This window comes from Gouania willdenowi, chromosome 17 (genome assembly GCF_900634775.1).
Source record: "Gouania willdenowi chromosome 17, fGouWil2.1, whole genome shotgun sequence".
In the NCBI taxonomy this organism is placed as follows: domain Eukaryota; kingdom Metazoa; phylum Chordata; class Actinopteri; order Blenniiformes; family Gobiesocidae; genus Gouania; species Gouania willdenowi.
Window position 1 is genome coordinate 15,130,318 of NC_041060.1, and position 12,303 is coordinate 15,142,620.

Genomic DNA, 12,303 nt, shown 5'->3' on the forward strand with positions numbered 1-12,303 from the left:
CGCTGCTGGAGTCCCGGCGCTCGGCCTTCCTCGCCGCATCGGTGGCCGAGGATTGGCACGGACGGGCAACCCCACCCACGCCGGGTCACCTCCGACAGTGCTGCGGCGCTTGTGGCCTCTAGGGGCACTTCCGTGAAAGTTAACGTTCTAGCGCCCCTAGTGGCCAAAAGTTACACAGTGTGCCTTTAAAGGAGACATATCATGCCTTTAAATCCTTCCTTTTTACATATAAATCATACAGTTGTGGTCTATATAAAGCGGAACTGCAATGCTTGGGTCTGAATTCCTCATTATTATATCTCCACAGGCCCCTTTTCTACCCCTTTTCTGATGTGCTTCTGAGAGCAACTCGTTTTGGTGCGGACTTTAAATGCAAATGAGACACTTTATACCCCGCCCCCTCTCCAGGTTGCAGAGGTGACTCGGTTCAACTCCACCCTGTTCGGCCATTTTTGGAGTTTGATAGAAGAGATACGATTGTTGAGCGGCGCAGAAACTTTTTATTCACATTTTATTTACAAAATGTCCATCCTTGTCCATCCAGCCTTACATGTTCGAGCCAGAGTCAGACGTGGCGGAGCGAGATGAAAATGAAGCGAGCACACAGCGCTAACATATGAAGACGGTGCAACTACTAATGCTAACAAAACAATGACAGGGACGTCTTATCATCACACTTTTTAGCGTTATTTACAGCTTACCAAAGTGCTCTGTTCGTCGTCTCCAAAGATAGAAGGAATTGACCCTTCAATCAGACGAAGTCTTTCGGCAAATCCTTCTTTATACTGGCGGAGGTTGCATAAGCAGTCATCCTTGAAGTGCTTCGCACACACAAAAATGACCTTACCCACAGATGTGGGTAGATTTCCATGAAAAATAAAACTCAACCAGGCACTTCAAAAAGGTTCTGATGTTGGAAGATAGTGTAATGAAGCGTGTGGGTTACTACATCCAACAACCGAACATTTTGACTTATCCTCTCGTAACTTCGGCATCCTTGAGCTTGGACTACAAAAATCGCAGCGAGAAATAAAAATGGCGGATTGCTCGAAGTGTTGGGCCTGGAGTCGATGTCCTAAGTTCCGCTGCAAATACTGTGACGTTATTGCTCAAAAAAACGTAATAGAGAGTAGAAAAATCGAAACAGATTGCAAAATATGACCAAAACAGAATATAAAGATACCAACGGAGCACCTGAAGAGACTAATTTGAACTTTTCAGTACTTCTAAACACTCTAAATATACAACAAAATGCATTTAAGGGCTAAAAAAGTGGATTTAGCAGCATATGACCCCTTTAAATAAACAATCCGTCATTCAGCTTTTGAGCCGCCTATCGTAGACCAGCTCATTTGAATCCTGCGTATAAACATAAAGGAGCAAATATCTTAGACACAAATATTCCTGGATCAGCAATGACGGCGAACACTGATGAACTTGTCTATTTCAGTGACATCACCTGAGTTGTTTATTCTTTCTCAACATGACTAGTACAAAAATCAATGAGGCTAATTGGAGACCTTCAAGGCCGAAATCAATGTCTGGTTAGTTGTGAACTAAATAAAAATAAATCCACCAGAAAAACCTCTTCAATCAAACAAAGAGAAAAACAAATTAAACCTTACATTGGAAAAACTCTATTGTATCATAGGCGTAACATTATTGGATTTGTTTCTACTACTGTCGGCATATCATAGCTTGTAAAATGAGATTTTTTTTCATTTTAAAATCATCAAATAAATCAAAGTTCACAAAAGTTAAATCAAAAAACAAGGATAGTCTAAATGAAAAAATGCTGATTCATACACTTTTGTCTGTTTCTCTTTACAATCCTCAATATAAATGTACAAAGGGAGCACAATGCTGCCCAGGACAGATAGAAAATAAGAAGTCTTACTTCTCCTCCATTTGCTTGATGGGGTCGGTTAAGTTGATAGTTTCCATGGTGATCTCAATTTTGCGGACACTACCGAAGAAGTCAGTGATGAGGACACTTCCTGGATCTCTCAAGAACAAATCAGTGCGGTGGCCCGGAGTAGAAACACACTGAGACTTTGGACATACTTTAAACTGAGAGGAAGAAAAAAAAAAAAAGAGACCATTAAGTTAATTGATTTTCTTCTTCAACTATACGGCAAATGAACTTCAAAATAAAAATCAACTGCACTTTGTGTCAGTTAAACATTGTGATGTTTGAGAGGAACAGAGCTTGACATTTGTGCACATCACTGACAATTACAAACCTGTCAATGCTCAGTAGGTTACCACTTGTGAATTAATCCTCTTCACCATGTGATTCATCAAAGGAAAATATAAAATCATGAATCCAAGCCAAATGTTATCAGAGTCAGCCAACCGTGACTTTGTAAAAAGAAAAAAGGAAAAGCAAGAGTGTCAGAGGGTTTTCTTGCCAGGGCAAAGGCAATTTCTGTTTCAACTACAATCAATCGTTGGCATCTCAAACTTAAAAAGAAAACGTAGAGCACTTTATCCTGAAAATCTATAAAATTGATCTATAATTTTTATCTTGATTTTTTAAATGGCAGCAGGACAATAAACGCAAGACTGAGAGTTGGAGTGATGATGTCGGGTTTCTAAAGCTATTCCCAGAAAGACAGAGGAGACTCTAGAGGTTTTCTGTAGGATGAAAAGCAGCAGCCTCTTAACATCTCCTTGGACTTGTGCCAAAGGTCAAAATGTGTAACACGGTATCAGAGATTCTGTTAAAGTGTTAGGTATTGGGTCGTGACCCAATTTTGATACCCCAAAGACATTTTTTTTCTAGAATTAGTTTTTGGTCATCTTTAAGTGTGCTACAAAAAAAAAAGTAGCCAGGGTTAGTGCACAAAGTGACAAGATGCACCACCTCAGATATTTTTATTTGAGAGTTTAGTAAGTATCGGAAACAGTCGTTTGATATTTATTGTGTGTGTAACCATGGCTTTTTTTTTTTTTTTTTTTACCAATTACTAGACATATCAGGTGACCCCATTTTAATTCCAGGTGACCCTACATGGGGTCCCGAACCCGAGGTTGAAAAACACTGCATTAAACATTTGTTTTGTCCTGGTTATTTTTAGGCTACATGTGTATTTGTGCGTGTGCGTGTATGTGTGTGTGTTTGGAACTAAATATGCAACAATTCTACATGTAGAAACAGTATGACGATGGATTGATTCTCCTCCTGTTTCCCTTTGTCGGTCTACGTTTGTGTTCTGTTTTAAAAAAATAATAAATATAGTGTGAAAAAAAAACATGATGAGCCATAATTGCCATTTTTTTGCTTTCTGCTATTCTTCAATAGGACTGAAACTATGGCGACATAAACAAACACATCCTCACCAGATCGTTCATGTTGGTTTTGCTCGCTGGGTGGATGTCTTCCAGGAACTCCAGCAGGTAGAAGGTGTAACGGTCCATCAGATGGACTCCTATAGCCAAATCAGGTTGATGCTTTATAAAAAAAAAAAAATAGATGCAAATTACTTTTTTAGCCAGCAGTTAGGATTTGAATTTTATTACATTTTTTGAGGAACAATATTGACAATAAATTCGTTTTTTAAGAGAAATTATGAATCAGTAGGCTGTAATACACAACTAAAGCAAGTATACTGGGATTGTGTCAAGATGAACACCAAGTATTTTACATTTGTGAAGCCTTGAGTTACTACACACGACTGAAGTGCAATCAGGTGAAATCACATGATGGATGATAACATAAATCTACGGCCAATAATATAATTATGACCTAAATTTCCAATTTCCCCACTGCATTACATGTAAGTCTTTGATGGATGAATTTGCATCACAATCCATCCAAAATTCATTGCAGCATTAGGTGGCACCAGCACCAAACTGAAGGGCGCTGTAATTGAAGCCTGGCATCAAACCCATGCTCCTCCTTACATAATGTGACACATTCACACCAATGTACAAAAAATAACTCACAGACAGGGAGTCTTCTCCAACTTGACTGCTGGCCAAAGCCATGAGGTTTGGAGAATAGAATCGCTCATACATGGAGGCGCCTTGACACGTGTCAATGATGAAGAGAAGCTCATTGTATCTGTAAACACACACACACATTCTCAAGTTAATGTAATGGATAACACACAGCATGTATCACAATCCTATATTTGGTCAGAGGTACACGCCTGCACACACACACACACACACACACACAAACAGATCTACACCTTACAGACATGCTGCATGCTGCTGTTGCCATGGTGACACAGAAAAAAACCAACTGCTTCATTCAGTTTCTTTAACACTCCCACACACAGCCTTCATGCCCCCGTCCTCCCTCCATAATTGACACATTTCACAGCAGCCCCTGAATCATCTTTAGACAGACAACCAGACTTTTTCTATCCAGCTGACTGAACAATGGGGAGAGGGATGATGGAGGGAGCAAAGCTTCGTCTGTGCCCGTTCAAGCCTGCAATTATCACATCAGCATCCAATCTGCCATCATTGAGCTTTTATCCAGCATTACGGAGCGGCGCTGTAATACTCACGCTCTTTGTTGATAATGATTAGTCTGGAGCACAATAGAGGGCTTTGTGGTAGGGCAGTGCTTAGTCATTAAGTATCTAATTATTTACAAATTAAACAGCAAATCTGTATAAATCAGCTTGACTCCCTGTTTATAAAAACTTAAGTGAAATTTGAAAGAATGGTGATGGCATGGCTGTTACGGTCTCGCGGATCTGTCAAAATCTGCTCAATTTTGATAAAGGTTCGTTTAAATAAAAAAAGGAGAAATTAACATTGACTTGATAACTTTGATATTTGTGAAAAAGGGAAAAGAGACTGTGTCCCTTTCACTATGCACACTAATCTTATTATCTTCCACTGATTCCCAGTTTGACTTGAAATGTGTAATCATAGTTATTTGTTCGATATTTAAGACAATCTTTTATCTTATAATAACTTAATTACGTGATGATTTGACTCAGATATAAAGAGGAGAACATAGACAACCCTAATTCAAAAGAAAAAAAATTGTTTTGTGACCGTATGATGATAATTTGTTCTTTTGTAAGATTTCCAACCTCAAATTGGACAGATTGGACATTTTGTTCTTAATTACATCAAATTTGACATACTCACTCACTGACGAAAAAAAAGAAGTGACCTGAGGGTTAATTTACAAAGTCTTGCACTGGTTTAGATTCATAATTTTGTTGAATCATTCCGATCGCAGGATCTATATCACTTAATGACTTTTTCTTTTTTTTTACCTTCTTTTCTGCCACATTTGCTCAAAAGCATCTGCCAGCTCCACATTACTGATCTCCTCTGAGTCCTGGAACTTCAGGAAGCCATTCCCTCCATGGCCTATAAGAAAAATGCATGCTTTAAGTGAGTCTTTCTACATTGCACAATTGAGTGCATGCACGCACGCGACAGACAGACAGACAGACAGACAGACAGACAGACAGACAGTGTAAAAATGTGATCGGGTGTTGATAAATCCGGCTGCTGAATTATAATCGTTAACATGTTACGCCCTCCTGTTTTGGAAGCCCTGCCCACTGAGGTCAAACAAGAAAAGAAGCTTTGCCAAAATGAAAATTGGCATCTTCACATCAGGGGTGGAGCAAAACAAAAATGTCCTTCTGACAGTGTGAAAACTGGAATTAAAGAAGCACATTTTAACGCTCTGTGGAAGAAAATCAGCTACTGAGCAGGTGACGTCTGCCCCTCTGTGTGCGCTGCGTGCAACTTCACAACAGATATCCTGGAGACACACACGAATATGAGGTTTATATCAGCCTCAGTCCGCAGGCTTTAGGCAATAAATATCACATTAAAAGAAATTAACAAACAAAACACTTTAAAAAGAAAAAGAAAAAAAAGCGTTAAAAATTTATAAATGTTGTCCCTTGTCTGTGTTTATTATGCCTTCAGCCAATTTCACCTATAATTTACTATGTACAGCCCCCAGTAATGTGGTGTACGGAGGAAATAAAACTTCATTCTCCAAGACAGAACATAGCAGCACTGCGTCCCGTGTGCACGTGTGCGCACTGGGTGAACCCATGCACTCCTGCTCGGTAGCAGAGTTTACAGTATTCCATGAAATGAAAACCAAAACAGTGGTAACAGTCATAACGTGGCATTTTTTTTAAAATTAATTTTATTTTGTTTAATTTGTTTCAATAATCCATTTCAATGTGTTCTTAACGCTTACGTAAATATGGTCAATTGCATGTCATTTATCAAGCGTTTATTGAGATCTGAGCGTACGAACTGTTGATAAATGACAACCAATAAGTGTAGTAATTGGTTGAGGTTGGCTGAGGGAGGCTTTTTTCATTTTGTTTTGTACTTCCATATTTTCATTTCCTTTGTCACAAAACAATCCTTATTTACCTTTTTATCATAAAATAAAACATTATACACAACACAATGAAACAGATTGAAACGATTTACCACAATACAAGGCAAACGCTGTATAAAACACAATTGAGTAACCATCAGCTGGAGGCATTTTTTCCCTCCCAAAGTACCTGTGAGGTAAATGAGAATGTTGCTTCTATCATCAGACAGGAGCCGTTTGGAGCGTGGAGTGCTTGGAGGCAGACGTCCAGTCAACACTCGCAGAAAGTTCTCAACTGTCACCTAAAAAATAAGGATGTTAACTTGTTATCATTTGGAGCAATATTGCAGAAACAATATGACAGAGATTGTGAAAGATTATTTTAAAACGAAAAAAGTTCACACAATTTGAACAATAGAAGGTCAGACTACAGTTAAATATAGATATTGTTTGTATCTGTATGTTGAGGAAAGTCAATAAGCTTTTATCATAAGCTCATCGAGTCTCAGAAGGCAAAATTATAAAAGGTCCAGTTAGGGAATTACAAGGGCTCAAACTTAGCTCTGATTCAAACTGCTGCATTATATAATGCAATTGTAAAAAGCCAACCTCATATCCACGATAGTCCACCTCCACGTCGTCTCCATAAACGTTCAACTCCATGTTCTTGTGGCTGAACACTGTAGCAGGTTTTGGGTTTCTGTGGTTACAAGCCATGTCGTCAGCCAGCATCAACACGATATGGCTGCAAATACGAGAGAGGATAAAGGTGAGGTTTAATCATTTTGTATCAGACATGTCAAAGCCATTACATTTAACAACAATACAAACACATACAAAAAGAAAAAAAAGAAACCAAATAAATAAAACAAATTTTATAGTGCATATATATTGAACCCCATATAAATATATCTATAGAAAGAGTTTACATATAAAATAAATAAAACTATAACCAATGTAAACACACACCAAGCTATACATGTGTAGTTATAAACACACATATGAATATATAAAACTTATATCTAGTATAGTATGCCTGAATTAAACTTATGTAATCTTACACTCTCTCCAGTATTCAATAAAATAGGAAACACAGGGAGTGATTTGACTAGAGCAGTGTAGTCTCTCACTGTCAACATTTTCAACGTTTGGTGTTGTTTTACTGTACATTGCTCCAAAGGCTTCAGACTGAAGACACAATATTTTTTTTTAATAGAAATAAACATTAATTTTCTGCTCCAGACGATTTAAGATTATCCTTTGTCATATCTGGCCCCCTAAGTAACATGATTTTTGACAAAGCAGAAGTTGGTATTTGCAAATAACAAGAATAATCTAAACTAAAATTCCTAATTTTAGTAATTCAGAAAATCATAAATAGCATGAATTACAAGTTACTGTGTCACTTTGCATATGAAATGATTTGTGTGAGCTGCTAACATTATGTCTATTGATATGGAAACGTATCAATAGCCCTCGGACCTTTTCTACATAAGAGTATGCTTGTGTTTTTTTTTCCACCGTGTCAGAATAGCCGAGTGGTCTAAGTCGCCGGACTTGAGAATTCTTCCTTATGCTGCCATGGGTTTGAATCCCGCTTTTGTCATATACATTTTTTCATTTTAACATATTTAACACAGCAAATTTCACCTTTAAAAATACATATATGAAAATAATAAACATTTTAGGATATTTCCTGGGTTAGGGATAGGGTTAAAACACAAAGGGTTAGCGGAGTAGCTAAAAATAAATGTGAGCTAAAATAAAACTGAAAAAGAGGCTCAGGAGGTGCACAAGAACGAAAGCTAGAGACCTGTAAAGGCAGTATCTGTGTTAACATCAGCACCTACTCAACCTAACAAAAACAAGTGAGTAAGTACACATGATAGTTAAATAGATGTATATATGAATGTAAAAATCTAAAATATCCTTTGTAGAGTTTAGTACAGAAACAGAAATGTTATTTCTGCTTTAGCCTCTGTGATGGCTTCACTTCTACATTTACCTGTCAGGGATCCCCAGCCTCTTGACACTCCTGTAGACTGACAGAGTATTGGCCACATGTCGGTAGTTAAACCAGAATCTGGAGGTGCATACCTGATGGTTGGAGATATTTTAGGATGTATGATGCATTCAGTTCACACAGGGTAATGGTTAGAGATAGAGATAAATACACACCAAAACAGCCCAGTTGTTTGTGTGACCACTGCTGAAGAACTGCCCTGCGCTGTCCTGAAAAACAAGACAAAAATGAACAACTAAGGTTAATGTTTGTGTCAAGCTAGCTAGCTGTCAACAAAATAGCTAGCATGACAGCACTCAGGGCTCAAATAAAAACGACCTCACCAGCAGAAAAATGAACAAAAGTAGTAAATCTAAAGCTCCGCGCAGAACAGACGAGCTCACCTCGATGTTAACGCTGGCTGTTAATGTGTAGGCTGTAAAAAAGCTCAATAAAGTCAGTATCTTCATTGTGCTTCACTGTTGTCTGTGGATAACCAGGATGTCGACGCCGGTGATTCCGCCCGAAACATGACTTCCGCTGAAATCGTTTCAAAATAAAAGCTCGGGAATATTATTGACCGATTAACTCGGTTATTCTTATTAACTCCAGCAAGTCCATTATGTCTTTTTTTTTTTTTAACAAGATGTTATGGTTTTATTATTTATTTAGACAACTTTTTTCAGGAAATTAACTTCGATCTCCTGACATGTTTTGACTGCCAACTGTCAGTCTTCCTCAGAGGCTATAGATTGCTTTAATGTATCCTTGTGAATTATTTTCTAAGAGATCAAAGTATATTTCAAACTAAATTTCCAGAAAAAAAAGTTGTCTGAATAAATGAAGCTTCAACACATTATATTTAAAGTTGAAGCCCATTAAGATTTCTGTGACAAATTTGTGCTATAACTGGAAAAGACAGAAGAGTTAAAAATTTTGCTCATCCAATTAAACTGAAGTGGACATTTAATCAGATCTTGGATCACATGTCCATCAGGGCAACATTTTTGTAATTTTTTGTGAATGAATATTTAAATGACATTTGACATATGACATTTACTATAAATTAATCCCTGGCAACTGAAAACATTTCTTATTTAAGTATATATGTATTTGTTAATGGTTATTCTGTATTACCTGAAGATCTTGGCTTCCATGTGCTATCCTCTTTAAACACAAGTAATTCATCACATAATTTGTGTAAAAGCTGTAATCAAACCCTCCAGGAATATGTCTAGAGGCATTAAATAAGATTAAGTCTAAATTTGATTATTTTATAGAATATGTATCTAAATGCTGAAAGGTAGTCATGGAAGAGCTCTACCTTCTTATCAGCTAAAGCAATACATGTATGAGTACGGTATGACTGTGCCCAGAGTTCATCTGGATGTGACGAGAAAAAATTGATTGCAAATCTGAAATCAAAACAAGATTGTAATTCCATCAGAAAACTGGGTCAGCAGATTAAGTAACTATCTCTAACATGCGTCAATCCATCTTACGTATATACCGGTACTTGTTTCTACTGATGAAGGTTCATGGATGATCTCAGAGAGTATCCCAGTTATTTCAGTATAAAGTATTCATTGAAAAAGGAGCAAAACACACATAGACATGCAGAGACAAATACTACATTCTTACTGCCAAACTCAGTTGACATTTTTGTTTTTGGAATGAAGGGTTAAACCAGGCATGGGCAACTGGCAGCCCGGGGGCCCAATGGGACCATAGGACTCATTTTGTACTGTTCCCAAATTAAATGACTCCAAAAATACAAAAATGGGTGACAAAAATACACAAAACTCAACTAAAGAATTCAAAAATTATTTCAAAAACACACAAAATGAAAACAAAAATACATATACATACACGTACCATAACAGAAAAAGACAAATCACCTAGAAAAATACACAAATTGAGAACAAAAATGCAGGAAAAATTACAAAAAAACTACAAAAGATTCCTGCAGAAATGCACAAAAATAACATTATAATATAAAAAGCAAAATGAGAACTGTTACACAAAATAATACATAAAGAAAAGAAAAAAAAAAGCAACAAAATACATTAAAGGACTCGGGAATTTTTTTTAATTTATTCTTAAACACAAAATGAGAAATAAATGAACAAAACAACAACGAAAATACACATTCCCAGAAATACACAAAATGAGAATAAAATCACATTCAACCCTTTGTTATTTCCCATATTAATTCTCAGATTGGTTCATTATTCTAAAAGCTGAGGTTAATGTTATGTCCCTAGGGTCTGACAATCATAGATTCCCTTGGTTGAACCAATCCCTACCAATGGCAGTTACACAAATCTTGCTCACAATCATTTTTTTAAGGATAGCACTTTAGAAGTTTAAGTAGACAGCTGTCATAATGTCCTTTAAAATATTAATTAAATTAGGCATGTCATCTATTTTACCAGATCAGCATTGGAAACTATATGTACTCATTGGCAACTGACAACTTTATATTTAAAAGCACTCTAGAGATGATTGAGACGAGTCTCTGTGTAACACGAAGCGAAACACATGCAACACGATATAAATAATACATTCATAAATAATACACAATGTAGTATACATTGTGATATGTCAAACATCTAATTGTGTAACATTTTCTGAGTATGCTGTCCAGCTGTCATGAGGATTAGTGACATATAGAATAAAAATCCCAAAGGACAAACCAGGGAATTAAACTGGCCTACTTCTGGCTCTGAGTTGTCAGAAAGCTGGATTATGTAACCTGAGAAAATGAATTTGCAAAGCTTATTGCTATTTCACAATCATCGTTCAATTTTTTCATCTATACCCCCATGTTCTGATGTAGGTTTTACAAAGCTGAGTCTATCCCGCTTAACAAAGGTCAACTACATGTTGAACAGGTGGGAATGCAAAAATGTAGAATGAAGAAATATTTTACTCCCTTTGAGTCATTTTGTAGTTGACTCTTTTTTTTTTGTCAAAACATCTTCCCAGAGACATTGCAGGATACAGGGTAATGCAGCAGATACCAACGAGAAAGACGGAGAGGATTATTTTGTGATTCCGAGGAGGTAAAAATTCCACCATAGACGTGTCAGATCCAATACTGTTGCATTGCTTCAGCACATGAGGAAGGTAAGTAGATGGTGACCATGCTTTTTTGTCGACCGATGTCTTGGTACACCTGTGACCGCTTAATCAAGGACTAATGACCAATATTGCCTGACTAATCCCTTATTATCAAACATGATCTACTGATAGAGCTTGCTATTAAAGTTAATTACCCTTTAATGAAAAGTTTGATTACTTCCAACAAAGAAATTAAACAGGAGTTTTAAAAGTAACTCAACACCACGGTTTTGGTTGACGTACATCTAGGCTGGAAATTCAAAAAGTGCCTGATTATGGGCGGGGCTACTGGAGCAGTTACTTAAGACAAGCCAAGTCTATACTATAAAATCTCTAAAGAACAATATATGCTATGTGTACTACCTACTCTATACCTCTCCATTCACAATTCTCAATCCAACTAATCACAGATTGCAGAGTCAACAGATGCTATTTCTAGGGGAGGGGCGGAGCCAACAGTGGTGGTTCTTGACATAGGAAGCCACCACATTGGCCTCCATCTCAGCCAATCGCAAAATGATATTGTAATAGCCTGGTTTCAACCCATAGAGGGCAGTCACGCTTACATTTTTACATTTTAATACTTTGACTAAAATATTTAGTTGGACAAAAATCAATCAAAAACCTTACTTCATACCAAACACATTGGTTTTCAGCAGAAACACAGTGTTTTTTGGGTTTTAGTTACTCTTTAAGGAAGAAAAAAAAATCTAACATGTAATAATGTTTGAGAAGAAAATATTCCCATTTTACTATATTAAAAAAAAAAAAAACAGCTTTCAATCTAAAACCTCAAATCGCATTTCACAAAAAGTGTGATTTAAAATATGACTCCGTTGGAGTAATGTAG

At 36.9% G+C, this 12,303-nt stretch overlaps 1 protein-coding gene across 1 annotated transcript in view; it reads right to left on the bottom strand.

The window, feature by feature from the left end:
• The window catches only part of pigk (phosphatidylinositol glycan anchor biosynthesis, class K), a 30,376-nt gene extending 21,513 nt beyond the window's left edge, over positions 1–8,863 (bottom strand). Inside the window, exons 1-9 of the mRNA XM_028473781.1 lie at positions 8,735–8,863; positions 8,507–8,560; positions 8,334–8,425; positions 6,938–7,073; positions 6,519–6,630; positions 5,247–5,343; positions 3,949–4,066; positions 3,343–3,453; positions 1,898–2,070 (exon numbers count right to left, since the gene is read on the bottom strand). Coding sequence (XP_028329582.1) covers positions 1,898–2,070; positions 3,343–3,453; positions 3,949–4,066; positions 5,247–5,343; positions 6,519–6,630; positions 6,938–7,073; positions 8,334–8,425; positions 8,507–8,560; positions 8,735–8,800 — 959 coding nt within the window. The 5' untranslated portion in view covers positions 8,801–8,863. The remainder of the gene's footprint in view (positions 1–1,897; positions 2,071–3,342; positions 3,454–3,948; positions 4,067–5,246; positions 5,344–6,518; positions 6,631–6,937; positions 7,074–8,333; positions 8,426–8,506; positions 8,561–8,734) is intronic.
• Positions 8,864–12,303: the final 3,440 nt, after the last annotated feature.